The 26,074-nt window shown below is 60.8% G+C and overlaps 13 protein-coding genes across 13 annotated transcripts; 5 read left to right on the top strand and 8 right to left on the bottom strand.

The window, feature by feature from the left end:
* Positions 1 to 1,075: 1,075 nt before the first annotated feature.
* OSTLU_41967 (predicted protein) lies at positions 1,076 to 1,780 on the top strand (the record flags this gene model as incomplete). Its single annotated transcript, XM_001422048.1, has 1 exon — positions 1,076 to 1,780. A coding segment is annotated over one exon (705 nt), but the record flags the coding sequence as incomplete, so codon positions are not given.
* A 1,403-nt stretch (positions 1,781 to 3,183) lies between these two features.
* On the top strand, positions 3,184 to 3,993 carry OSTLU_93914 (predicted protein; the record flags this gene model as incomplete). The annotated part of the gene is made up of 1 exon (XM_001422049.1): positions 3,184 to 3,993. A coding segment is annotated over one exon (810 nt), but the record flags the coding sequence as incomplete, so codon positions are not given.
* Positions 3,994 to 4,098: 105 nt separating this feature from the next.
* On the bottom strand, positions 4,099 to 4,665 carry OSTLU_41993 (predicted protein; the record flags this gene model as incomplete). The annotated part of the gene is made up of 1 exon (XM_001422151.1): positions 4,099 to 4,665. One exon carries the CDS (start codon positions 4,663 to 4,665, stop codon positions 4,099 to 4,101), a length of 567 nt encoding a protein of 188 aa, XP_001422188.1.
* A 130-nt stretch (positions 4,666 to 4,795) lies between these two features.
* OSTLU_25711 (predicted protein) lies at positions 4,796 to 6,381 on the bottom strand (the record flags this gene model as incomplete). The annotated part of the gene is made up of 2 exons (XM_001422152.1): positions 4,796 to 4,893; positions 4,916 to 6,381. Coding segments are annotated over 2 exons (387 nt in total), but the record flags the coding sequence as incomplete, so codon positions are not given.
* A 670-nt stretch (positions 6,382 to 7,051) lies between these two features.
* Positions 7,052 to 9,972, bottom strand: OSTLU_25712 (predicted protein; the record flags this gene model as incomplete). Its single annotated transcript, XM_001422153.1, has 1 exon — positions 7,052 to 9,972. One exon carries the CDS (start codon positions 9,970 to 9,972, stop codon positions 7,069 to 7,071), a length of 2,904 nt encoding a protein of 967 aa, XP_001422190.1. The 3' UTR covers positions 7,052 to 7,068.
* A 1,286-nt stretch (positions 9,973 to 11,258) lies between these two features.
* OSTLU_6465 (predicted protein) lies at positions 11,259 to 11,915 on the top strand (the record flags this gene model as incomplete). The annotated part of the gene is made up of 1 exon (XM_001422050.2): positions 11,259 to 11,915. A coding segment is annotated over one exon (657 nt), but the record flags the coding sequence as incomplete, so codon positions are not given.
* A 175-nt stretch (positions 11,916 to 12,090) lies between these two features.
* OSTLU_25714 (predicted protein) lies at positions 12,091 to 14,057 on the bottom strand (the record flags this gene model as incomplete). The annotated part of the gene is made up of 1 exon (XM_001422154.1): positions 12,091 to 14,057. One exon carries the CDS (start codon positions 14,055 to 14,057, stop codon positions 12,117 to 12,119), a length of 1,941 nt encoding a protein of 646 aa, XP_001422191.1. The 3' UTR covers positions 12,091 to 12,116.
* Positions 14,058 to 14,628: 571 nt separating this feature from the next.
* OSTLU_28242 (predicted protein) lies at positions 14,629 to 15,014 on the top strand (the record flags this gene model as incomplete). The annotated part of the gene is made up of 1 exon (XM_001422051.1): positions 14,629 to 15,014. Exon 1 carries the CDS (start codon positions 14,835 to 14,837, stop codon positions 15,012 to 15,014), a length of 180 nt encoding a protein of 59 aa, XP_001422088.1. The 5' UTR covers positions 14,629 to 14,834.
* Positions 15,015 to 15,437: 423 nt separating this feature from the next.
* On the bottom strand, positions 15,438 to 18,545 carry OSTLU_1343 (DASS family transporter: sodium ion/sulfate; the record flags this gene model as incomplete). Its single annotated transcript, XM_001422155.1, has 2 exons — positions 15,438 to 16,347; positions 17,707 to 18,545. Coding segments are annotated over 2 exons (1,749 nt in total), but the record flags the coding sequence as incomplete, so codon positions are not given.
* Positions 18,546 to 18,677: 132 nt separating this feature from the next.
* Positions 18,678 to 20,381, top strand: OSTLU_28244 (predicted protein; the record flags this gene model as incomplete). Its single annotated transcript, XM_001422052.1, has 2 exons — positions 18,678 to 19,052; positions 19,154 to 20,381. Exons 1-2 carry the CDS (start codon positions 18,700 to 18,702, stop codon positions 20,379 to 20,381), a joined length of 1,581 nt encoding a protein of 526 aa, XP_001422089.1. The 5' UTR covers positions 18,678 to 18,699.
* Positions 20,382 to 20,431: 50 nt separating this feature from the next.
* On the bottom strand, positions 20,432 to 21,878 carry OSTLU_28245 (predicted protein; the record flags this gene model as incomplete). Its single annotated transcript, XM_001422156.1, has 1 exon — positions 20,432 to 21,878. The coding sequence occupies one exon, from the start codon at positions 21,876 to 21,878 to the stop codon at positions 20,466 to 20,468; it is 1,413 nt and encodes a 470-aa protein (XP_001422193.1). The 3' UTR covers positions 20,432 to 20,465.
* A 220-nt stretch (positions 21,879 to 22,098) lies between these two features.
* Positions 22,099 to 23,596, bottom strand: OSTLU_28246 (predicted protein; the record flags this gene model as incomplete). The annotated part of the gene is made up of 1 exon (XM_001422157.1): positions 22,099 to 23,596. Exon 1 carries the CDS (start codon positions 23,572 to 23,574, stop codon positions 22,099 to 22,101), a length of 1,476 nt encoding a protein of 491 aa, XP_001422194.1. The 5' UTR covers positions 23,575 to 23,596.
* An 83-nt stretch (positions 23,597 to 23,679) lies between these two features.
* On the bottom strand, positions 23,680 to 26,070 carry OSTLU_41986 (predicted protein; the record flags this gene model as incomplete). Its single annotated transcript, XM_001422158.1, has 1 exon — positions 23,680 to 26,070. One exon carries the CDS (start codon positions 26,068 to 26,070, stop codon positions 23,680 to 23,682), a length of 2,391 nt encoding a protein of 796 aa, XP_001422195.1.
* Between the last annotated feature and the right edge of the window lie 4 nt (positions 26,071 to 26,074).

Below are 26,074 nucleotides of genomic sequence, written 5' to 3' on the forward strand. Positions count from 1 at the left end.
GTGAGCGCATCGAAACCCGTCGCGCTTCGAGCGGTCGGTCGAGGCGTCGGAATTCGGTCGTCGTCTCGAATCTAGACATTCTCGCCGCCGTTCGCGCGCGTTCGTTCGCGTTCGTCGTTCGTCGTCGTCCGCGCTGTAAAATTCAAATCTTCATGTTGTGTCCGTGTGTGAGCTGTCGCGAGTCTCACTCGATCGCCCGTCGGACGCGCGATCGTCCCGCGCGTCGCGCCACGTCGACGCGCGCGACATGCGGGACGACGACGACGACGATGCGTTCTGTGACGTCGACGCCATGATCGCGGCGCAGGACGACGCGATCGCGAGCGACGACGGGGGGTTAGATTTGAATTCGAACGCGCGCGACGATGGATTTCATTACCCGGACGACGACGACGACGACGACGACGACGACGACGACGACGCGGCGACGAAACGACGACGGGTGGAATGCGAACGCGCGCGGTCGACGCGCGGCGCCTCGGACGCGCGCGGGGAGAGAGAAGCGAAAATGGAGACGGGACGGGGGACGACGAGGACGACGGCGACGACGGCGCGTTTAAACGACGACGACGACGAGGGAGAGGAAAACGATAAGGAAAACGAAGACGACGAGGGAAAGGGACGAGGGAAAACGATGAGGGAAACGATGAGGAAAACGTTCGACGCGCGAGAGACGGCGAGAGCGGTGACGATGGAGGAGAGGGGGACGGCGAGGCGAGGGACGCCGCGAGCGCGGGCGCGGGACGAGGCGCCGAGGAAGGACGCGGCGGATATCGAGGGGGAGTGTCAAGGGATAACGCTGGGCGATGGGCGTCGGGTGTACGTGAAGAAAGAGCCGAGCGATAAGCCGATCGTGAGTTTGAAGGAGATTTACGCGCGGGCGTCGGAGGACGCGCCGTTGTTGACGCGCTCGATCGAAGACATGTTGGACGAGTACGAAGAGGAACGGTATCGAAGAGCGGTGGAAGAGGCGCGCGCGGTGGAAGAAGGCGACGCGGCGACGACGCCGATGGATGCGACGACGACGGCACCGCGCACGGAGGGTCAACTCAAGGTTGAGCGCTTGCGAGCGAAAATGGGCGGCTTGTTGTGGGCGCAGCGCCACGCTCCGCGAGCGTTTACAGATTTATTGAGCGTCGAGCACGTCAATCGAGAGGTGGTGCATTGGATCAAGGGTTGGGATAAGGTTGTTTTCGATCGAAATCCTCCGCCGGCGACGATGAAGAAATTTTACGCCGATCGATACGCCGAAAAAGCTGGGTTGAAGAAGCGAAGCGGCACGACGGAGACGCACGTGCAGCTCGACCGCAAGCAACGTCCGATGGAGAAGATTCTTCTTCTCTCCGGTCCACCGGGCGCGGGTAAGACGACGCTGGCGCATGTCGCGGCCAAGCACTGCGGGTACGAGACGATTGAAATCAACGCGTCCGATGACCGAAGTGCGTCCACGTTAAAGTTGAAGCTCGCGGACGCGCTGCAAACGCGAAGCGCCTTTGAGAAGCAAAAGCCAAAGTGCGTGATCATCGATGAAATCGATGGTGTACACAACGGAGGCGGCGGCGGTGGAGCCATTTGGACCGTGATGCACGCGTTAAAAGATGTCAAAGGTCAAGCGCCGTTGTGTCGACCGATCATCGCCATCTGCAACGATTTGTATGCCCAAGTGTTGCGACCGCTCCGCGACGTCGCCAAGATTATTCGAATGAAACCGCCGCAAACTTCACATCTCACGGCTCGCATCAGAGACGCGTGCTTGAAGGAAAATGTTGACATCGAACCGCGCGCAATAGCGCTCGTCGTTGATCGCGTTGATAACGATATTCGCGCCGCATTGAATTCGATTCAACTCATCGCCAAGACGAGTTCGTCGGTGACGCTGCGAGACGTCGTCAGCGCCGGCGGTGGATCGAAGGACAACAGGCCTCAAGCTTTCTCCATGTGGCAAGATCTTTTGCGCGGTCGTCACACGTTTGCAAGGTCGCGTGTCGACGCCGAGTCTGGGATGACGCATATGGACATGATGCGCGAAAAGATTGAAATTTACCAAGACAACGACGCCCTTCTCGACGGACTATTTGAAAACATTCCAAACGTGCGCTTTCAAGATGGTAGCATGAGCCGCTTAACGCAAGCTGTGAGCGCGGTGATCGATGGTTCGATGTTTCAGACGAAATCGTTCACCACCGGTGATCACAATTTGCGTCGATACGCCGAGGCGTGCATCATGGCGGTGCACTCCACCGCCACACACGCCGGCAACCTCGGCGAGTCTTTGGAATGGCCGAAAACGGGTCGGGCGATGAAAGAGCGAAACGCTCGCATGGCTGTGCTGAGCAGTCGACGCGACGCCATGGACTTGAAAATCATTCGTCGTTCACTCACGTGCGATGTCACGGAAACTTTGCCTTATTTGAACACCATTCTAGCTCCGGAACTTCGTTCTGTCGGCACGAGCTTCATGACGGAGGACGAAAAAACCAAACTCGCCGACGTCGTGAGTCTGATGCGAGCGCACGGTCTGTCGTACAAACCGTCCGCGAGTAAGTATAACGAACAATCTTGGAGAGCGGCGGCAAATTCCTTGGTACTGCAACCGCCGGTTGATGACTTCGTCAAGTTTGGTGCGGGCGTAGACGCTTTGAAAGCCGTCGAACGGTTAACGTGGCGAGAGCGTCGCGAGCGCGAGCGCGAACCCGAGATGAACCACAACGCGCCACAGCACATGAACTTGGTACCAAGGCGCGCGGTAAACAATAGTTTACGCTCCATCATCGCGAACTCGCTCGTCACTGACGCTGAAAAGCGTTCAGGCGCGCGAGACGCCGCAGCCGCGGCGGACGCCAAGCAGCGAAAATCGGATCAAAAAGCGCGCGTGGCGCTCGGCGTCGCCGGTGGGAATTTACACAAAGCTCGTAAAAGTTTGAGCAACGCCCAAGGCGCGCAATTCAAGTACAACGAAGGATACACCACGGGCGTTCGTAGAACCGTCTTGATGCGGGATCTTTTCCCGCAAAACAAAGCCTAGTCGCCGGCGTTTGTTCGACGTCGCTAAAATTGTAGTCTGGAAGAACAGGTTGAAACAGTCTTTCGAGCGAGCGCGTCGCGCGCCACTCCGACGCGCTCTCGGCTCGCGAACTCGCACCTTTACGTCGATCGACCATGTCGCTCGCATCTCGCGCCGTCGTGGACGTCTCCCAAGCCCCGCGTCGCGCGCGCGACGCTCGAACGCGCGCGACCGGACGACGTCATCGAGTTATCCAAAAAGCGTCGCCATCGGACGCCGTCCAGCGCGCCAAGGGCGGGGATTACAACGCCGCCGCGGCGACGTTCGTGAATTCATTCTTTTACGATGGAAACGTGGACACGCGAGACGTGGAGTATAAAGGGCTGACGCGGGCGTGCTCGAGCGATATGAAGAAGCGGTACGCCGGGGACGGAAACGCTTTAGTGGTGATTCTTGATGAAGACGACTCACGAGAATGCTTGGCGTGCGGAGGAGTGGAGGTTAGAAAATACGTTGGCGCGGTGGATTACGAGTCGTACGTGAAGAGTGGGCGCGGTGGGATGGATGTGGAGGGAAAAATTATCGAGCGACCGATTGTGGCGAATTTGGCCACGGCGCGAGCGGCGAGGAGGAAGGGCTACGGGAAAGCCATCATGGGGGCTTTAGAAGACATCTGCGCCGAGAATGGATTCGATGAGTGTTGCTTAGTCGTAGAGGCGCGGAATAAGCGCGCGCAAGGGCTTTACAGAAAGTTGGGGTACAAGGTGATCGGGAGCGATGCCAAGGCGGCGGCGCTGGAGGTTGTCGACGGACGATCGAGAGAAACGACCACGAAGACGCTCGTGATGCGGAAGAGCTTGACTAATCCAGGCGCAAACGTGGATACGGTGACGATCGGCGCGGCTGTGCTAGCTTTGGCGCTGTTGAGCGCGGGGCAACAAGCGTTGGTGGATGCGTTGTACGTCAACTTTGGCATCGATCTGTTTTAGAAATATTTTAATATGATATTCCTCGCTAATGTTGTTGTGTCCGCGAAGGCTATTGGCTTCAAAGCCTGTCCTAATTAGTTTCTGCGCACCGATGACCCTCATCGATCACGCGCGAGCCATTTGTTCTTTCGCCCGCTGGAAATCAGACAGCGTGCGGAATTTCGTATCCAAAAGCTCCTTGATGTCTTCTCGGATGACCGGCCTGTTATCACCACGGTAGTAGTAATGGAACGCCCAGAACTTTTCCAGTCCGTACAGCGATCCAGACTTGTAGTCTAACATGGTAAACTCTTCAAAGTCGCGGTAGACGGCTTTTCTGAATCGCTTTTCCAAACCGTAGCTGTAGAACCGGAAGAGGCATTGCAAACCGTAGTGGTAGTTGTGTCGAGCATCCTCTTCGGCTAAACGGCAGAATTCCTTGTACATCTTGGCGTTGAACGTGCCTCGCAAAAAATAACTCCAAAATCTGAATAACGTATTCATCTCTTCGCTGTTGCCGCAGCCCAAACGCTTGCGCTCGTCGACGGCGCGCTGATGAAACGCCTGGTACTTTTGCTGCTTGAATCCGTTGTCGTCAAGCAGCGTGTGCGAAGGGTGCTGAAATTCAGGGATATCCCGAGGAGACGCGTGATGAGACAAACGGCCTGGCTTCTGAGAAGGCGATGCGCCCATCGCAGCGCGATCTGAGCCGACAGACGAGCCAGCACCTGTGTGCCAGTTGAACTCACCCTCCGTCGGCGTCGTACCCAGCAACCATCCGACGTCGTTACCTCCTACAGTACCTTCGCCTTTGGGCACCGACGAAGGGAAAAAGTGCGTGCGATCTTGCGAGCCGACAGAAAATCCTCCACCGCGCTTCCAGGACCCGGCGGCGCCGCGATCGCGCCAGCTCCCGGAGGACGCACCTTGTGATCCGACATGCGAAGATTTCTTCCCTTTGAGATCTTTTTGATAGAACGCAAGACCGTCGTTGATGACGGTCGCGACATCGCCGTTCGCTCCAGACGGCGGGCGCCCACCTCTGTTCTGACCGCCTCGACCCGGACGTTGGGACACAATCATGAGACGGCTCACGTCGACATCCGTCATGTCGTCTTCTTCGTAGTCGTCATCATCGTCATCGTCATCGTCATCGTCATCGTCGTCATCTTCCTCCTCCCCGAAATCTTCATCCATCTCAAACATTTCATCCTCGTCCTTCTTGAGCTTTGACTTTGATCCCTTCTTTTCCGAAGACTGCAAAGGAGAGCCGCCGCTCGCCGCCGCCATCTGTTGCGTGACGTCGGCGGCGCTCGCTGGCGCTTGCATGGGCGCAACCTGTTGCGGCTTACCGTCTGCATCTAACAACCACGCGTTCCAGTCACCCATTTTACGAATCTTGTCGTTGCCGGCGCTGATTTCCACCGTCTTAGAGCCAACGAGAGCGTCGTAAATCATGGCTGGATCCGGAGTCATCATGCGAATGCGATTGAAACTCGCGATGACGGACAAGGCGATCCATCCCTCCTTGGGGTCCATCTTAGATCTCAAAAACAAATCCTTGCACAAATTCTCCACGCTGAAGTAATACTCCACCTGCTGCTTCACAGCGGAAAGAATTTGATCTCGTTGCGGCACTTGCGCCGGCATGATGTGTTGCGGAGGGTAATACATTTGAGCGCCCTGCGGCATGTAATATCCACCCTCGAACGGCGCCTGATACGAAGAATCAAAGTTCTTGTTACCCCGTCCACCTCGACCGCCCCGACCTCCTCGTCCCGCGGCGTCGTACTGGAAACGACCGTCGTACCCGTGTCCTCTCGCCCAAGTCTTGTCGCCTTCGCGTCCGCCCCGTCCGCCTCTTCCGCCACCATTACCGCCTCTGCCACCGTTGTTACCGCGCGCGCCGCCGCCACCTCGATTCCCTCCATTCTTATCACCACCATTCTTCGCGTTCTTACCCTTGCCGTTGCCTCCCGCCTTGCCGCCTTGCGAGCCCGACGTCCCTCCGCTCTGTTGGCCCTCGCCCGTCCTCGCCCTCGAAGGGGGCACGGTGTCGGGTTTAAGATCTGGATTTTTCGCATCGCCCAAAGTCGGCCAAGTCACGGGTTTCACCGCCGCGAGCGCCGCGGCCGCGGCCGCATCGCTCGCCACCGTCGGTTTCCCCCACGCCGGCTTTGTCGGTTCCTCTCGCGTCCCGCCCTCGCTTCTCCGCTTCCCCGCCTCCGCGCCTTCTCCCGATGCCCCCGATCCTTCACTACCTACTCCACCACCACCAGCGTTCCCTAGACTCCGTCCCTCTCCCGCGCTCGACGCTCGCCTCTGCGTTTCATTCGCATCCTTCCCGCTCGCGCCCTCGCTCGTCTGGCTCGCCCTCCCTCCGCTCACGACGCTCGCCCACGCGCTCATGTTCGCCGATCCACGACCGAGTTCTTCCCGTCACCTGTCGTCATCGTCATCGTCGCGTTCGTCAGTCTTCCCCTCTTCCGCCCTCGCCCGTTCCTGTCGCGTCGCGCGTGGCGCGCGTCTCCTCGCGCGCCGCGCCCTCGCGCCTGCAAAACCCTCCAACCGCCCGCCTCGCGACGCATTCGCCCTCTCCACGCGCGCGCGCGTCGTCACCGCGCGTCACCGTCGCGCCGATCGCGCGTTAACTTTCCCTCGATCTCCTCCCGCGCGCGTCGCGTCCCGTCGCCGTCGCGTCGCGGCGTCGCGCGTCGCGCGCGCGCGTCCCCGCGCGCGCGCGCGAAAAGTGGTCGTCCGTCGTCGTCGTCGCGTCGCGCCCTCGCGGTCGCGCGCGTCGCCCTCGCGCGTCGCGCGTCGCGCGCTCGAATTTTATTCGCACCTTTTTCGCGCCGCGTCGCGCGCCGCGACGTCGCGCTCGACCGCGGTCGCGCGCGATGTGACGACGCGACGAGTAATATCTAGCGTGACGAGGCGTCGCGGGCGGGGTGCCGTCGGTTGGTTGTTTTCCAAAACCCTACTTACTATTTACCCATACCCGGTCGGTCGGTCGGTCGGTCGGTCGGTCGCCCGTCCGCCCTCGCACCGGTCGCGTCCGACGATTGAGGCGGCGACGGCCGCGGCCGCGCGCGCGGTTTAATCGGACTCGACGCTCGGCGGTGCGCGCGGACGACGACGACGAATGCCCGCGCCGCGTTGAGTGGCGAGAGATTTACGCGATCGACGCGCCGGAGATGGGTCGTCGTCGTCGGGGGGGGCGTCGGCGGCGTCGGCGGGCGCGCGCGCGCGCGGAGACGCGCGAGACGGCGGACGCGCGGCGACGCGAGCGCCGGCGACGCGCGCGACGACGGGGGGGGGCGGGGACGGTGTTGACGGTGTTGACGGTGTTGACGGTGTTGACGGTGATGGTTCGAGCATGCCGTATCCGGTGCGTCGAACGGGGGCGGGAGGTTTGGGGACGGAGGCGCCGACGGATTTCATCTCGGGCTTGAACGTGCCGTCGGGGTGTCGCTGGCTTTCGGCGCCTTGAATGACGAGACGCGAGCCGTCTTGGGCGACGGAGACGTCGTCGTCGGCGAGTGCGCGGATGTGAAAACCAGACATGCCGGAGTCGGACATGTCTTCGTCCGAGGCGACGTCCATGAGCGTGAGACCGGCGTCGTCGTAGAGCGTCTTGGCTAAAAACGCGGCGCGTCTGCCGGTGGTTCTCGTCGCGGACTCCTCGTCGCACACCTGTTTCCAATCGTACCACGGTATGAATACCGTGGTCCAACCGTTGGTGTCGAGGTAGTGATAACGAATGTTATACGTCCCCGTGCCGTCGGGTCGCTTCCCCGACATGCGGCGGTTTTGGATGTTTCTCGCAAAGTGCGACGGACCGTCCACCTCGATGGCGAGCTTTTTACCCTTGAGTGCGATGTCGAGGGAGAACAAACCGTCTTCGGTGATGTATTCAATTTCGTGTGGCACGCCCATGTTCGTCAGCGTATCGCTCACCTCGCGATGAAACTGACTGATGACAACCTTGCTCGATCCGCGCTTCCACGCCGATAACATGTCCTCAATCATCTGCGGGTCGGTGACGAGCGGTCCGTAGGGCGAACACTTTTCAAACAAGTAATTCGCTTGGAAAAACTGCGTCAAGTCGATGTCCGAAATCGTGGTGGAGTAGTACATTTCCACGATCTTCGCCCTGTAGTTGTCTACGACCCATTCATCCGGCCAAAACCCGAGCGTGGCAAAGGCTAAAATCGAATTCGTCACGCCTTGGGTGGGGAAATTCGTCACGCGAGCGCCCAGCTGACTCGCGATTTCACTCATTAACTCCGTCCCTGGATTCACTCCGAGCTGACCGTACGCCCAAACCGTGTTGCACAACCCTTGATCGGAGAATCTTTCGTCCTCGCGCAATTCTATGAGCGCGCGCTCTCTAAAGGCTTGGAGAAATTCATCCCCGGGAACGAACCTCAGCGTCGCCAACGACCACAAGATGTTCGCCAAGCTCTGCGTTTGCAAATCTGGATCGCTCTTGAAGTGTTTGATCGCCACTTGAAGGACGCACTCCACGATGCTTGGATCCTCGGGAAGCCAACCGAAATTTGCCCACGCCCACAAGGTGTTCGAGACTTGCGTCAACGCCACTTCGTCGTGCTGCCCGACGCGAAGGTACAACTCTGCGACTTGCGTGAGCACTTCATTTCCTGGGTTGAACCGCAGGCTGGCGTACGACCAAAGCAAATTGCTACACTCACTGATGTACACGTCCGTCGCTAACGCGGACCAACGCGCCGTGGCGGCTTCGAGCATCTTCATCGAAGGCGTGTACTCGAGCGTCGCCAGCGCCCACAGCGTGTTCGCCAAACCTTGACAAACAAACGCGTTTGCCTTACGCTCTACGTACATGCACAGCGTGTTCAAGTAATCGCCGTGGCGAGCTCTTAATTTGTGCGGTTCTCCGTCGAGCGTGGCGATCGCCCATAAAGTATTACTCACGCTCTGTGAGCTCCACATGTTTGGAACCGCCTTGATGCTCGCGTGCATCTCGTCCAAGAGTTCGTCGAAGACTTCTAGTGGGTCTAAATGCGTCTTCATCGTCGCCAGCGCCCAAACGACGTTTGAGAACTCCATGGATTTAAAATCTTTCAGCTGTCGCCTGATCGCCTGCGAAAACTTGGCGATGGTCTCCGGTTTAAGCGTGTACCCCAGCGTGGCGAACGCCCACAAAGAGTTGCTAATCCCTTGCGGGGCGAAGTCGTCCATGATGAGGTCGCACCAATATTCGCACTTTTGCACCAGCTCCACGTCTATCTTCTTCGACGTGTGCATCGTCGCGTACGCCCACAATACGTTGCTCACGTTCTGCGCCGGTGGGTCGTCGTCGTCCAAGTTTGCGATTCGCCTCACCACGAGAGCGACGGTTGGGTCGTCGTCCGACGTCGTGATGCCGCAGTGCGCGGAGCCCCACAAAATCGCGGACAGTTCGCGAGCGTTGAACCGCCCCAACCCCTTCCCGAGCGGCGATCCGTTTTGCGAAGCGACGAGATACTCGCGCAATTTCTCAAACAACGCGCGAAATCGCGCGTCTTCCACCACCGCGGGATGCCTCGTCGCCGTCGCCGGCGCTCCGGCTTCGTTCCTCGTCCGCGTCGAGTTCAATTTCCCCACCCGATGCGCCGCCGTCGCCAAGTTCACCACGTTCATGATTTCCAAATTCTCGCTCGCGAAATCTAACACGTCCTCGACGTCGTCAAACTTGGCGATGATTTGATTATTCTTCACGTACATGTCGCTCCGCTCGCGCTGTCGCACGTTCGTAGGTTTGTCCCCTCGCGTCCGCTTCTTCGAGTCCGCCGACTTCGATCGCGCCGCGCCCCTCCCCCGCGCGCCCCCACCCCTTCCTCTCCCCCCCGTCCTTCCTCGCGACGCCGCTTCCCCGTACGCCCCGCTCGTCTCCGCGTTCATCAACCATCGCGCCGCGCCGCCTCCGCGTCCCGTCCCGCTCGACGACGTCGTCGCCTCTCCCTCCTCCTCCTCATCCATCCCGTTCGCCGTCGCCCGCGCTCGCGTCGCGACGCACCGTTCTCGAGGCGTCGTCATCCATCGCTCGCGCGTCGTCCCGTCGCTCTCGCGCGCGTCTCGCCTCGTCGTCGTCCCTCGTCTCGCCGTCGCCGTCGCCGTCGTCGTCGTCGTCGTCGCGCGCGTCCGAGGTCGTCGTCCCGCGCGCGCGTCCCGCGTCGCGCGCGCGTCGAGCGTCGCCCGCATCGCGCGACGTCACGAATCCCCGTGCGTCGCTCGAACGACGCGCTCTTCGCGCGTCGGCGTCGACGAATCGACGACGGCGCGAATCGAATCGCGCGCGGTGCGCGTGAATGAATCGACGCGAATCGACGCGAATCGCGCGCGCGCGCCGTCGCGACGCCGCGCTTATGTCGCGCGCTCGACCGACCGCCGCGCGCTCGCGTCGCGCGTCGTCGCGCGATTCGCGCGTCGTCGCGCGCGCGCGAGTCGCGCCGTCGCGCGCGCGGTCGCGCGGTGTGGTCTCCTTTTACCATTTCTACGCCTTACTATACGATATATACAACGCATCATGCGTACACGATCCACCATCACGACATGGATCACGCGTGTCATCGTACACGTCACACTGTGTGTCCACACCCGTATGTCCGAATTCTCCACCGACGACGCGTCGCGTCGAATCCATCGCTCGGTCGGCACGGGGCGACGCGCGCGACAATCGCGATGCGAGCGATGCGGTGCGTTCGAGCGCGATTCGCGCCGATTCGCGACGCGAGCGATTCCGCGCGGCGTCCACGGGAACGCCGACCGTCGCGCGACGACCGCGCGTCGATCGCGATGACGCGGTCGCGGTGCCGACCGCGCGATGGATTCGAGGCGACGCCGACGGTCGGCGACGACGCGACGACGTCGACGCGTCGCGCCGAGGACGCGATTCGAAGAGTCGACGTCTCGCGCGTATGCCGTATGCGCGCGCGGACGGCGCGACGCGCGCACGCGGAGACGCGCGACGGAGGATCCGTCGCGCGCGCGAGGGGCGCGCGGACGCGCGCGAGACGACGAGGGGCGGCGCGGAGAAGAAGAATAAAACGCCGACGAGCGACGCGGGTCGAGGACGAAAGAGACCGAACGGGGAAGGGGGAAGAGTGAGACTCGCGCGCGATGACGAAGAGATCGGACGAGGCGATGACGGTGAGACTGACGAGCGACGCGAACGCGAACGGGCGCGCAGGGCGACGAGGACGGCGACGGCGAACGCGGCGGCGACGGCGCGCGGACGCGCGCGACGAACGACGAAGACGCGCGCGGGCGGCGCGTCGGTGGGAACGGAGAAACCGGTGCCGATCGTGATCATAGATAACAAGAGCGATGCGTTCGCCACGGTGGTGGAGGTGTCGTTCGGAAACTACCTCGGCGAGCTGCTCGACACCGTCGCGGCGCTGAAAAACCTCGGCTTGGACATCAACAAGGGGGACGTGCAAATGTCCGGGGATTCGACGAAGACGTCGAAATTTTACGTGATCGATCGCGAAAACGGTGAGAAGGTGACCAAGAGCGAGCGCTTGGAGGAGATTCGTCAGACAATCTTGACCAACATGATGGCGTTTCACCCGGAAGCCGCCGAGTACATTCAAGCCAAGGCGCCGACGCGCGCGGGGGGCGAGGGGGTCTTGGGTAAGGTGAAGAAGAAGGTGCAAACCGGCATCAAGTGCGCCCCGGAGCGGTACCACTCCAAGCTCGAGATCGAAACCACCGATCGACCGGGGTTGTTGGTGGACGTCGTGCGCACGCTCAAGGATTTGAGCCTGTGCGTCGTGAGCGCCGAGGTGGACACCATCGGAGATAAGGCGAGCGACATCATCTACGTCACCCATAAAGGTGGGCCGTTGTCGCCGCCGATGGAACAACTCGTGGTGAACTCTCTGTCTTACTACTTGTCTCTGACCGAGGAGGAAAGTTACTAAACGGTTCTGAGAATCTTACGCGTTGACGCGGGTCTCGACGACGCCGCGAGGGGTGCGTTCGCGAAGCGGCGCTGTAGTCTCGAACAAACTCCAACAAAATGAAATGCTTACTGATCATACCTAACAACACGAACATCGCGCTTAATTCGACGACTAGAGGAAATTTTATCAAAACGCTCGGTTCGGGGCGCGCTAAACGCGTCAGACGCACGGACAAATGTTTGTGCAGTCGGCGTGCGCCGCGGCGTACGTGCACGACGCCGGGAGATGGCCGTGAGACGGGCTCAAGAAGCACCGTCCAGAAAGCGCGGAAACGCCACCGCAGTGCTGTGTCTCGTCGTTGAGCAAGATTTCGTCGCACGCCACGATGTTTCCAGAGCCGTCTGCGCTCGTCGTCCTGGAGATGACGTCGCGGAAATCATTCATAGTGCTCGGCCACACGTGTTCGGCGCACGTCTTCTGAACCTCGGCGCATCGGGATTCGCACGTTTGCAACGATCCAAACTTGGTTTGAGTCCACTCGATACCGTTCGCCGTGAGGCGTTGATCGGCCGGGATCGCCTCGACCGGGCCAGATTCTTCCATGGCGCCCATGCCGGCGGCGGCAAACCGGTTAGGATCGACGTTCGCCTTCGGCGGTTGCGGCGGTTGTTCCACTAGCACCGGCTGTTCCATCAACACCGGTTGCTCCACTTGCGCCGGTTGCTCCACTTGCTCGCCGTAATGATCGTTGTCGTATTCGCGATCTTGGTATTCGTCCGTCGCCTGCACCACCGGCGCCGTGGACTCCAACGTCGGCTGCGTTTCCACGGGCGGCATCACCGGTGCCGTGGACGACGCTTCTACCGGGTTCATCGGAACTTCGGGTAAACCGCCTTGTTCGCACCCGGTGACACCGTAATGGTCGCACACGCACTGAGTGCACGTTTCCCATCCGTCTTCGTAGCTGATGGATGGATCTTGGTGATCCGTCTTGCAAAATCGACAAGCGCTGTCAGCGTAGCAACCTTGGCCGCCCTCGGTCAGGCATCGCTTATCGTACATCAAGTACAAAATCTTGCTATCGCACGTGTTATAGTTGCACGTGAGACCTAAAGCGGCGGAAGCAGTGGACGACGCCGTCAAGAAGCTCGACGCCAGTCCTTCGTCTGTCACCTCCGCCACCTGCGGCTCGCTCGAGAATTGTTGCGCAGGCGCCGCTTGCGGTATGTCTGAGAATTCATCATACGCTTGCGCGGCTTGCACCGGCGCCGCTTGCACCACGGTTGAGGATTGCTCGAGCGTCGGCGTGGCTTGCACCGGCGCCGTCGTTGGCGTGGCTTGCACCGGCGCCGTCGTCGGCGTGGATTCCAAACCTTCCGGCGTCGGCATCCCCGCGCATCCAGTGCTGAAACCATAATGCTCGCACACGCACGGGTCACAAAGACCCATAGAGTCCGGAATATCGTTCATACCGCCTTGTTTTTCCATCCCGAGCACGCGGCAGAACCGGCACCCGCTGTCGCCCACGCAACCGATGCCCCCGTTCGCGCACGCCGGATCGACGTGCTGGAACTTATCTGGACACATGGCCGCGTCGCACGTCGCGCCTTCGGCGATCAACGCCGCGGCACCGTCGACGCCTGAACCCGCGATGGGCGTCGAGACGATGCCTGAGCCGACGGCCGCCGCGCCGCTCGCCGCCGCGCCGCTCGCCGCCGCGCCGCTCGAGAAACCGATCGACGAAGACTTAAAATTCTCCGCCTCATCCTTGAAAAACTGCGGCACGTCGCCGAGCGCACCGCTGTCCACGTCGTGCGTTCTCGACACCCTCCTCGATCGCTCGGATTCGCTCGCCGTGTTCCACGCTTCGCCCTCCAACAGCGGATTCGACGCCCCGAGCTCCGTCAGCGCCCCGTCGCGTCTCGCCCCGCCCAACCGCGCCACCGTCTCCTTCGCTCGGTACCGCCGCGTCAGATCATCGCGAGTTTTCTCATCCAAATCCAACACCGTTCCCTCGTACGCCGCTCCCTCGACCCGTCGCACGCTTCGCTTCCCCAGCGCCGCGTTCGCGTTCGCGTTCGCGTTCGCCGTCGTCTCCCGCCCCCCCATCGCCGCCATCATCGCCATCATCCCCAGCGACGCCATCGCCGCGCTCGCCATCGTCCGTCGGTTCATCCGCAGTCCCTCCCCCGCGCCCTCGCTCGCGCCTCGCGCGTCTCGCGCGTCGTCGTCGTCGCTCTCGCGTCGTCGTCGCGCGTCCCGATCGTCGTCGCGTCGGCCCAGCAGCGACGCCGATTCCGACGCCCGCGCCGCATCGCGCGATCGCGCGTCGTCCGGTGCGCGCATGCTCGGCGCGCGCGTCGTCGTCGTCCGCGCCGTCGCGCGTCGTCGAGCGTCGCGCGATGCGAGACGGTACCACAACTTTAGTGTTGGCGAAACCACGAAATCCCGTCCCGCGCGCGTCACCGAACCCGATCGGCGTCGCCCGCCGTGTCTCTGGTATACGGGTACACGCACCGTTCTCATATGAACGCCGAGGTACTATAATACCTCTAATAACGCTCTATGAAAGGTGCGAGCGGGACGCCCGACCGACCCCTCGTGCGTGTCCGAATGTCCGATCGTCCCCGAATGTCCGAATATCCGAATAATCCCATCCGTATGCGCGAGCAGTCCGACGCGAAGACCGACCCAAGCGCGGCATCCATCCATCGATGCCCCACTCTTCGACGGCGATTCGCGACGCCGGTCGACCCGTGGACGCCGCAGACGCCGACGGACGCCGCCGAGCGCGAAGAGCGGACGGTGTGCGACGCGAACACAACGCGACGACGCGACGACGCGAATCCGGACGCGCGACGACGAGGACGCGCTCGAGCGCGCGCGAACGCTGACTGGACGCCGCGTCGGCGCGGCGCGCGACGAAGCGAACGCGCGATGGGGCTCGAGACGGCGCTGCTGAGGAACCACGAGCGGTTGGGGAAGATCGCGCTCACGGGAGGGTTCGCGTTCGGGTTCGCGTACACGACGAAGACGGGGACGAGTCCGCTCGCGGGATGGGGATGGACGCCGCGGACGCGCGAGGCGAGCGCGCGCGCGGCGACGGCGAACGATTGATGATTGTTGTTGTTGTAAAAAGAATGGGTTTGTACGCACGACGATGGCGCGCGGTGATCGACGCGCGCGGTTTGACTAGGGCTAAGATGAACGAACGAACGAACGAACGAACGAATGAATGAATGAACGCGTCGGGGCGCGCCGGCGCCCTCGGCGGCGCGACGCGCGAGGAGAAATATTTCGACGTCTCGGACGCGCTCACGTCGACGCCGCGGTCGCGATCGCACCGCCGAGCTCGACGTCGGCGGTGGGTTCGATATCGGAACCGCGACGACGGTGGCGCGCGGCACGGGACCGAGCGGCGCGGTCGACGACGGCGGTCCACGCCGCGCGGAACCCCACCGTGGTGGCGACGACGACGACGACGAAGGCGACGACGATGACGACGTACGGGATCCATATCGCGTCGTCGCCGACGCCTAAGACGACGATACTGACGATCAAGAGCGTGATCTGCATGGGGAAACCAAATTTGATAAAGTCGGCGAACACGTAGCCGCCCGGGCCGTACACCATGAGGTTGGTTTGGTATCCGAAGGGCGACATGAAGGACGCCGAGGCGGCGAGCATGAGTAAGAAGGCCATCTTTTCGAGCGCGATGTTTTCAGATTCCGCGGCGCTGGCGGCGATGGGAAGCATCAAAGCCGCGGCGGCGTTGTTCGTCACGATGTTGGAGATCAAGAACGTGGCGAGGTAGACGGCGACGAGCAAGCCGATTTCACCCGTGTTCGTGACGCGACCCAACGCGACGAGTTTCTTCGCCACGGCTTCGGCGACGCCACTGTTTTGCATGGCGCGCGAAATTCCAAAAGCACCGGCGATGGTGACTATGACGTCCCATTTTATGGCGTTTCGAGCCTCTTGCTGCGTCAGAGTGCCAGAGGCGATCATCACAGCCGCCGCGAGCACCGCGGCGGTGAAGAGCTCCATGACGCCGGCGGTGTACAAACTAATCATTGCCAGCGCGCACAAGAGCGAGGGGATGAGTAATCGCAAACGAGGGGGCGTAGAATCGTCCAAAACACTGATCAGAGCGAACGCGCCCTGCGCCCGGGCGCTTTGTTTGAAATCTTCACCGGCGTCGAGTAAAAGCACGTCGCCGGGGTGCAAGACGACGTCGCCAATTCTTGAGTGCACGCGCGCGCCCTCGCGATGGACGGCGATGACGACTGCGTTGAATCGCGTGCGAAATTTGATGTCTCGAATAGACTTACCGACCAAATCTCCAGTTTTCGCGACCACGGCTTGAATCAATCGACGGTCGTGACTGGAGATTTCGAGCTTGTCCACTTGGTCGCTCGAGTACGGCGCCAGCCCCGGAACCCGACGAAGACTGGCGATGGCGTTGGCGCCACCGGCGTACCACATCACGTCATTTGCTTCTAAAGGCTCACTCGGATCGATCACAGTGGTTCTGTCCGCGGGAGATTCAACCATGGCGACGACAGCCGCTGCGCCGACGCTCACGATGGATCGCGTGCGCTCGATTGATACCAAAAACAAACCCGGCAACGACCGCAAGCCGCTCTCGACCGCCGTCTTGCCTATGAAATTCTTCGCCGTAGCTTCAATGCGCACGGCGATGAGGAACTCTTTCCCTGTGTTCATCGTTCCCGATCCATGACCGATGATTTCTAAATCCTCGCGAGTCTTCGCCAAGCGCTCGTCCTCCTCAACGACGACGTCTTCAGATTCCTCCAAGAGCTTGATCAAAGGTGAACTATCCTGCGCCTGTAATACGAGAGTATCACCCACTTGAAAAATCAGCGCGTTTAGCTTACCCGGTGGCGCGCGACCGCCACGTTGCACAGCGATGATGGCGCCGCCGTACGTGACGCGCAAATCCGCCTCTCCTGGAGTCTTTCCCACGAGCGATGACGTCGGTTTCACACTGCATCGAACGACGGATTGCCCGCGCCTTTTCACGGCTTCAATCCCAGTCACGGGTTCGAGTAAAGTTTTGATCACCGTCGTGATCTCCTCTTTCGTCGTGGTGTTTTGCAACACTTGCAAGCGCCAAATAGAAACCGATCGCGAACCCACCGCCGAAGCTTCGCAATGTAACAACTGCACACGCAAGCGATTCAACGCCTGCGAGATGTCGTGCAACAACCCGGGTCGATCGTTCGCACTAATTCCGAGCACCATACGTCCAACGTGTTCGGGGTTATTTTGATCGGCATCGGGATCGACATCCACGGTCACCAACGGCGGCCCCAGGGCGGTTTCGCTCTCCTTGGCGCTAATCATCGCGTCACCGTCGCCGCGAGCTTCACCGAGAGCATTCTTCAGATTTTCGCCGTACATCCGCAACGCCTGAGCTTTGATCGCTCGTGCGGTGCCGTCGTCAGAATCACTGGCGCCACCAGAAGTATACGCGTTGCCGTCGGAGGATGAATACCCCGGGCTCAGCGGGAGCGCGCTCCCAGCGTCGCTCGAGTCTTGGTTCGATCCGTGCGATCTGCGAGGTCGAGCCTTTTGTCGACGCTTCCGCAAGGCATAAATTCCACCTTCCGATTCTTTGTAAATGGCGTGCGTGCGCGCGAGCTTTTGTAAATCCGCAATGCTGCTCGCCGAGTGCATGGCGACGACGTCCTTCTCGTCACCTCCGTCAAACGACGTCTCTCTCGCGCCTTCGTCTTCGTCTTCGTCGTACTCTTGCGTGATCGCCATCAACCCATACTCCGCGCACACCTTCCCGAGCGACTCGATCATCCCGGTAAAATACAAAATATCGCCCTGGTTCAGGATGAACTCTGGTCCGATGGCGCGCAACAACGCTTGGTTTCTGCGCACGCTCACCAGGTACAATCCCGGCAAACCTCGCAATCCGCTCGCGGCGACCGTGTGCCCGACCGCGGGCGACCACCCCTCGACGCGCGCACCGACGAGTAAATCCTCTTCGTCCTCTCCGCGCCGTTGATCCCTCGGTCCGCTTCCGATTCGCCGCGCGCCTTTTGGCAACAAAAACGGCGACGCCAGCAACACGTACGCTATCCCCGCCAACGCCACGGGCACGCCGTACAGCCCGAGATCAAACAGACCGATCTTCACCTCCCCCCCTCGCCCCGCGTGCTCGCGCGTCCACGTCTCCACCATTCCCTGCACCACTAAATTCGTCGACGTTCCGATGAGCGTGCACGTGCCGCCGAGCACGCTCGCGAACGACAACGGAATCATCAACTGCTCCTTCGCCATTCCCGTGGCCTCGGCCCATCGCAGCACGATCGGTATCATCACCGCCACCACGGGCGTGTTATTCAAAAATCCACTCACGCACGCGATCGGCAGCATCAATCGCAACTGCGCCCCCGCCGGGGTTCGCGGCTTCCCCAGCACCTTCCCCATGTACCAGTCCAGCCCCCCCGTCGCGCTGATCCCCGCCGCGACGACGAACAGCGCGCCGACCGTGAGCAATCCCTCGTTCGCGAACCCGGCGAGGGATTCGGCGAGCGTGATGACGCCGCACAGGTTGAGCGTCGCGACGGCGAGCATCATCGTCCAGTCCGCGGCGACGTAGTCTCGCAGGAGCGCGACGAACGCGAGCGCGACGACGACGACGGTGACGGCGGCGTGGAAGTCCGCGGTGGCGCCCATCGCGGGCGTCGAGCCGCGCGACGAGACGCGCGACGCCGCGCGCGACGCCGCGCGTCGTCAGAGAGTGACGCGGCGAGGAGGTCGAGAGATGTCTCGCGCGCTCGTCGCGCTGAGCGCCGCGCTCGCGCTGAGCGCGCGACGCGTCGACGCGAACGATGTCGTCGACGACGCCGCGCGGACGCGAGACGCGCTGACGTCGCGATTGACGACGAAAACGGTGCGACTCGAACGATTCGCGACGGATTTGGAATCTCTAGCGGCGAATGATTACGACGAGTACGCCGCGTCGAGCGGGTATTTCGCGCTCAATCGCACGACGAAGGACGCGCACATGTTTTACACGTTTTTTGATGCGCGCTCGGGAGGCGCGGAGAGCGAGGACGCGATCCCAATCATTCTGTGGCTCACGGGCGGACCGGGATGTTCTTCGGAATTGGCAGCGTGCGTGTCGTCGGCGCGCGCGCGCGCACGCGCGATCTTTCGCGTCTTGAACGATACAGGAGAGGGACGCGACACTGACTGACCACCGTCTTCCACACTAGTCTATACGAAAACGGACCGTTCGCGTTCGACGAAGACGACGCGACGAAATTGAAGCGACGCAAATACGCGTGGAACGACGCCGGAAGGTTGCTTTACGTGGACTCGCCGGTGAACACGGGATTTTCGTATTCGAGCTCGCGGCGCGACGCGGCGAAGGACGAGACGACGGTGGCGAACGATTTGTTGGAGTTTTTGTACGCCTTCATGTTGAGTAGACCGATGCTCGTGGATGCGCCGGTTTACGTCACGGGAGAATCGTACGCGGGGCACTATGTGCCGGCGTTCGCGAGGGCGATTTTCGACGCCAACGCTCGAGACGATGGACCCGTGAGAATAAATCTTCAAGGCTTAGCCATCGGAAATGGGCTGACGGATCCCGCTATTCAGTACGCGGCGTACGCGGATTATTCGCTCGGGAACGACATCGTGAGCGCGGCGACGGTGAAGCAAACGGCGAAGAAATTACCGTCGTGCGTGGAGAAAATCAAGTCGTGCGCGAGCGGTAAAACGTCGAGCAAGGAAAATCGCGCCGAATGCTTGGACGCGGTGGATTCGTGCCAAGCCATTCCTGAGGCATTGCTCGAAGATGCCGCTGAACGCAACGGTGGGAAGGCAATCAACGTGTACGACATACGTAAATCGTGCGACGCCGAGCTTTGTTACGATTTCAGCGCCGCGGAAGCGTTTTTGAACCGTAAAGACGTTCAAGAAGCGTTCGGGGTGAGTAAGAAATGGGAAATGTGCGACGCGAGCGTGCACCAAGATATGATGGGGGATTGGATGCACGACTACGAGACGTTGATTCCAGACATGATCGAGGCCGGGATTCGCGTGATGATTTACGCCGGCGAGGATGATTTCATCTGCAACTGGCTCGGAAATCTTCGCTGGGTGAAGGCGATGCAATGGAACGGACGCGAAGCGTTCAACGCCGCACGTCCTGAGCCTTTCATCATCCAGGGTGCGGGTGACGGCGAAGACGACGTTGTGGGTGGCGACGTGCGCGAACACGGCGGTTTATCCTTCGTAAAGATCAGCGAAGCGGGACACATGGTACCTATGGATCAGCCACGAAACGCGCTGACAATGATTCAGCGCTTTGTGAACAACGAACCGATCGCGCGCGGTCGAGGTGGTGACGAGCCGAAACTCTCCGCTGCACCACGACGTTTCGGCCCCGTCGAAGACGACGTCGTTGGCCGCCTCGCTGTGGCGACTCAGAAATGAACTTTGAACGACTTGTAATGCAACGAACGATTGATTTGTACGATGACTGCGTAGTTGGTCAATTACAACGGGGATATTCTAAACCTATTTCAAAATTTTATCCAGCTTCGCTTGCCAGAGTTCTTGTCTCGCGCACACCGCCTTTGGGTTGCTCACTTGCAGCTTCGAGAATTCAGACGAGTTGTTCAAGTTGATCCACGCCGCCAAAATCGTGCTCTTTTTCTCCAAAGCTTTCTTCGCGTCGACGTCGGTCAACGAATACATCAAAGTATCCCAAAGTGCGACGTTGATTTCGCCCGACGTGAAGAATTCACGGAAGAACAAACCATTGACGTCTTCCTCCGTGACTTTTTTGCCTTTGCCCACCGGCGACGTTGGGCGAAACGCGCAATCGCCGAAAATATCATACGCGAGCTTGATCGTGCGGTTAAACGATGCCTGCATGTCTCCTGCATCTTGAGGCGTCATGTCCTTGTTTTCGCGCATCTCCTCGTTCAACCAGCTCTTGATTGGGATGAAGAAACCCTCCGGCGCCGTTCGCATCATAGCAAAGTACCGCAAAACCAACTCCCGATCGCGCATGCGCAGATGCGGCGTCTTCGATCGATAAACTTTCAACAAATTCTCGTTTTTGACCAATTCTTCCAGCAAGTCGGTGTACATCCCTTGGTAGATGCAGTTTCTCAACTCTTGTTCGTTCAACTGCGTCGCGCCCATGTTTAAGCGCTCAAACACTTCAAACACAAAATCCGGCTGCGACGATCGTGAGATCGTGTGCACGTTCAGAGGGTAGTCTAAAATCGTCTCTTGAAATCGTTCGTGCAAGTCCGTGAACGTCAACCCGTTCAAGTCTTCGTAAACCTCCAACCCGGTCAGCCTGAACGGAGATCCATCCGGAAATTCACACTGAATAAAGCTCCAAATCGACGTCAAACGCTGCTTGCCATCCACCACCTCTAGCTTCCCACTCTGCGTCTCGTGAAAGAACATCGTCGGTACGGGAATGTTTAAGATCAAAGACTCTATGAGCTTACTCGCCGTGCGAACCGTCCACACGTATTCTCTCTGATAACTCGGTCGCAAGTTCACCTTGCCGCGATTAATCTTGTCGATGACACTATTCACCGTGAAATCCGCTTTTTGTATTTGCAGCGCCGCGCGATCGACCTTGAACAACGTTTCCTCTAAATCTGCGAACAAGTCCTCGTCCACGTCGTCCTGCGCGCTGGATTTTCGCGAAAACGCCGCGTTTCGCGGCGTCGCCTCGCTCGCGCCCACGTGTTCCCACAGCGAATCATCATTCGCGTCCGCTACCGCGCTCGCGGCGTCGCCCAGGGACGTCTCATTCCAGAGTTCTTTGTCTTGTTCGTCCCCGAGCAAGGCGCGAGGCGTTTGAGGGCGCGAGCGCCGCGTCGTTCGCGCCGATGTCCCGCGAGAGTGATTCTGGCGGGAAAGTGGTTTCACCGGCGTCGCGCGCGCGCTGCGCGCGTAAACCATCATCGCGCGACGACTGAACGTTCAACACGCGAGTTTGTTCGTTCGCGAACCGCAGATCGTGACAGCAGATCGTCACGCGCGCGAAGGAGTGGCGAAACGTCGAAAGATTTCAAATCCTGACAAAAGAACGAAATCTTCTGGAGTCGGGCTTCGACGCGGACGATGGAGTGCGAGGGCGAGATGCCGGTGAATTTGGAGTGCTACGAATTATGGGCTAGAATTAAGACGAACGACGCTCCAGGACGTCATCGTGGGCTAGAACTATGACTTTTGACGGACGACGACCGATCGAGACGGACGGCTCGCTGACGCCGAAGAGGACTTCGGAAAAGAGAGCCTCATCCACGCCATCGAGGGCGTCCATGTCGACGTCTTCGGGCCATTGCATGCGTCTGCGAAGTATGTCGAACCAGTTCGGGGCGAAGACGGCGGTGCGAGCGCGCTCAGACGTCTCCGCGGTGAGACGCGCTCGCTCGATGGCGTCGCGGAAATCGTGCAGGCGCGCGCGATAACGCTCCATCGCGACGATATCCTTTCGTCGGCGAGCCAACTGACCGTCGTAATAGTTTAATAACGTTTGTTCACCTCCGTCGCGGGTGATAAGAGCGTTGACCTCGTGCGCCAGCTCGATGATGGTGCTCGCGGAGTCGATCGGATTGGCCATCAAATGCGGCGCATACGCGTACATCGTCATAGCGTCGTCCGCGTCCGACGTCACCGCGATCGAGAGCTCGAAACCGGGTGGAAAATTTTCCTTAGCGTACGCAAATAGCGAACGCAACACGCGAATCGACTCCTTGTACTCGTCGTCGTCGTACAAGAATTTCCCGTCTTCGTCGCCACCCCAGACGAGAGACAGCGACACCACGAATTGATTGCACGCCTCTGGGCATCGTGATCGCCGAAAATCCAGCGCGGCGTCTACGATCAACTTTTCATTCCTTTCCATGAAGGCCACTTTATCGCTCAATCGCATGGGCATGACGATCGATCGCGGAAGCACCTCCGCCAGCGCCGATCGCGAGAGCGTTCGCTTGCTCCGCTCTCGCGCCGCCACCGTTGCCGCGAACGCCCGCACGCCCTCCGTTCGAGCCTCTAAAAACGAATACACTAACGTATCCTTATACATCTCCGGCTGATCCACGACCGCCGATCGCGCGTTCAACCACCCTTTCCCCCGCCGCTTGACGACGTTGCCCAACCGGTACCCGCCGCCGCGTTTATTCACCGGAATCTTCCAAAGCTCGCGCGCGTCCCGCACGACCAGCGCCCAAGCGCTCGCCGAACGCTCGACCGTGAAACTCGTGCTCTCGTACACCGGTCGAGGGTTCGCCAACCACGCGTCGACGTCGAATTCATCGGTTTCCGTCGCCTCGCTCGTCGTCGTCGCGTCAACACCCAAACGCGCCGCGTCAGGAACCGCGTCGCGGCGCACGTTCAGCCATCCCGCGTTCGAGACGCCGAGCGCGTGCGTTTCGCGCGGTGCGATCGGCGTCGTCGCGCGCGCCAGCGCGCACGCGCCGAGCGCACCGAGCGCGCCGAGTCCGACCGCGAGCGCCAACACCCTCGGCGTTCGCGCGCGCGCGTCGCTCGTGCGCGCGCCAAGTGACGCGCGTTCGACGTCGACGACGCGTTCGACGTCGCGCTCGAGCAGCGCGGCGTCTTCGCGCGGCGTCTCGGCGCGGGCGCCGGACATGGGTTCGGTCGCCGCGCGGCGGCGTGTGCGGCGCTTGGGACGCGCGAGTCAAAGTGGAGCGCGCGCGTTGGTGTCTTAAAAGTATATGGATTCACGTCTAACGCTCTAGAGATTACACGCCTCGGCACCGCACGCTTGGACGACGCTTGGTCGCTCGGTGCCGACGCCGTCGAACGGGACGTCGCTCGAGGCAACGAAGACGACTTGTTCGGGCGCAGACGCGCACTTGGGTAAGAATTCCAGGACTTCGCCGATGATGGTGGTGTGCTCGTAACCAGCGCGTTTTAGCGCTTCGACCGCGGCGTCGGCGCTGGCGCTCGGGAGGGAGGCTAACATCCCGCCCGCGGTTTGCGGATCAAAGAGAAGAGGGTAACGCGCGGCGCCGGATACGGCGGCTGGATTTGCGATGGCACGCGCCAAGCGCACATTGGCCGGCTGAAGCGAGCTCGTAATGCCGATTTCGACGCACTCTAACGCCCCAGGAAGCACTGGGAGGGCGTCCATGTCGAGCACGCACGCGGCGCTGCTTCCTTTGCACATCTCCACCAGGTGACCGAGCACGCCGAATCCCGTGACGTCGGTGCACGCCGTGGCGCCGTGTTCAAACAAGGTTCGAGCGGCGACCGCGCTGGGCTGTCTCATAGAATCCAAGGCATTGGACACCCACCGTCCCTGCGCTTTTGATCGCATGTCCGCCGCGAATAGCGTGCCGGTGCCGATGGGCTTGGTGATGATGATTTTGTGACCGGCTCGCATGCCGCCCTTCTTCATCAACTTTTCCCGCGGTGCGGCGCCGTGCACGGAGAATCCCAGCGATAACTCAGCGCCCTCGGAACTGTGACCGCCGGCCAATCCACATCCAGCGTCGCGTAAAATATCGCACGCACCCGCCATCATTTGATACAACGTCTCCTCCACTTGCGATTCCAATCCGTACGGCACCGTCGCGATTGCAAGCGCGGCGTGCGGGTCGGCACCCATGGCCCAGCAGTCTCCGAGCGCGTGCACGGCGGCAATTTGGCCGAAAATGTAAGGGTCGTCCACGAAAGCGCGGAAATAGTCCACGGTCTGCACGCCAACCATGCCGTCGGGCACAGAAACTACGGCAGCGTCGTCGGGTTGATCGATTCCAACCTCGACGTTCGGGTTCGTCGGAATCGGCTCGAGGCGCTTCATCACGCGCGACAGCGTCGTGGCGCCCACCTTGGCGCCACAGCCACCACATCGCATCGGCACCGCGCGAATGGCGGCCATGGTATCTGAGCCCGCGGCGAGCGCCACTGCGGGTTGCTCGACCTCCGCTTCCTTCATTTCTGGTATCTCTTGATACATTTTCATCCATTTACGGTCAATTTTGTCCTTCCATCGCCACAGGCGCTCGCCCACGGGGCCGAGACCGCCGAGGGCGAGGTTGCCGTAAGACAACACCGCAGACTTACCGCCGGTGGTGATTAAACCCAAAAATAATTTTTGCGGGGTGAAATCGACTAAAGGTTCCCCCAGCAACGCACGACGTAGGTTCTTGTCCAACGGAGGCCCTTGACGCACCGCGAAGACTCCCGCCTTTGGTCGCGGATGTTTCAGCACGTTTGCAACGTCCCCGGCGGCGAAGATGTTCTTGTGCGACGTCGACTCGAGCGTGGGATTGACTTCGATGAAACCGTTTGCGTCCAACGCCAAGTTCGTGGACTCGCGCAACCATTTGGCCGCGCCCGCTTGCGTGCACCAAATGCACTCGTCGGCGGAGACGACGCGACCGCTCTCGAGCGTCAATTTCCCTTGCTCGGCGGTAACCACGCCGTCGCCTTCGATGACGTCCACCCCCGACTCGGCGAAAATATTTAGAAACGTCTTGCGCACCCGCTTAGCGTGCGACGGCATCAACGTCCCGCGCGTCACGAGCGTGAACTTGGCCAAGTTTTCATCCATGCCGCGCCGTTTCAACTCCTCTCGCGTGCGATGTCGCATCGAAAGCGCGAGTTCGGCGCCCCCAGCGCCTCCTCCGACGATCACAACCTCGCAATGCTTCCCCGATTCAATCACGCGTCGCAGCATTGCCTCCCATCGCGCGTTAAACCCACATATCGGCTTCACCGGCGTCGCGAACGCCTCCGCGCCTCGCACGTCGCCCGCGCGCGGCGCGATGCCCACGTCAACGCTCGCCACGTCGAATCGCACCCCCGGCCTCCCACTCTTCACGATCACTCGCCCATCGTCGTGATCGATCCCGATCGCTTCATCGTGCACGATTCTGAATCCTCCGTTCCGGCACAGCGGTTCTAAATCCACGCGCGTCTCGTCGTCTTCGTAGTGTCCCGCGACGGCGCCCGGCAGCATGCCCGAGTACGGCGTGTGCAGGTCTTTCGCGATCAGCGTCACCCGCACTCCCGGCATCGGCGTCATCGCGAGCGATTTCAGCACGTACACGTGCGCGTGACCGCCTCCGACGAGCACCAGGTCCTTGATCGTCGGCGTCGCCGCGCGCGAGCCGCGCATGTCT

Source organism: Ostreococcus lucimarinus, chromosome 17, assembly GCF_000092065.1.
Source record: "Ostreococcus lucimarinus CCE9901 chromosome 17, complete sequence".
NCBI lineage: Eukaryota > Viridiplantae > Chlorophyta > Mamiellophyceae > Mamiellales > Bathycoccaceae > Ostreococcus > Ostreococcus sp. 'lucimarinus'.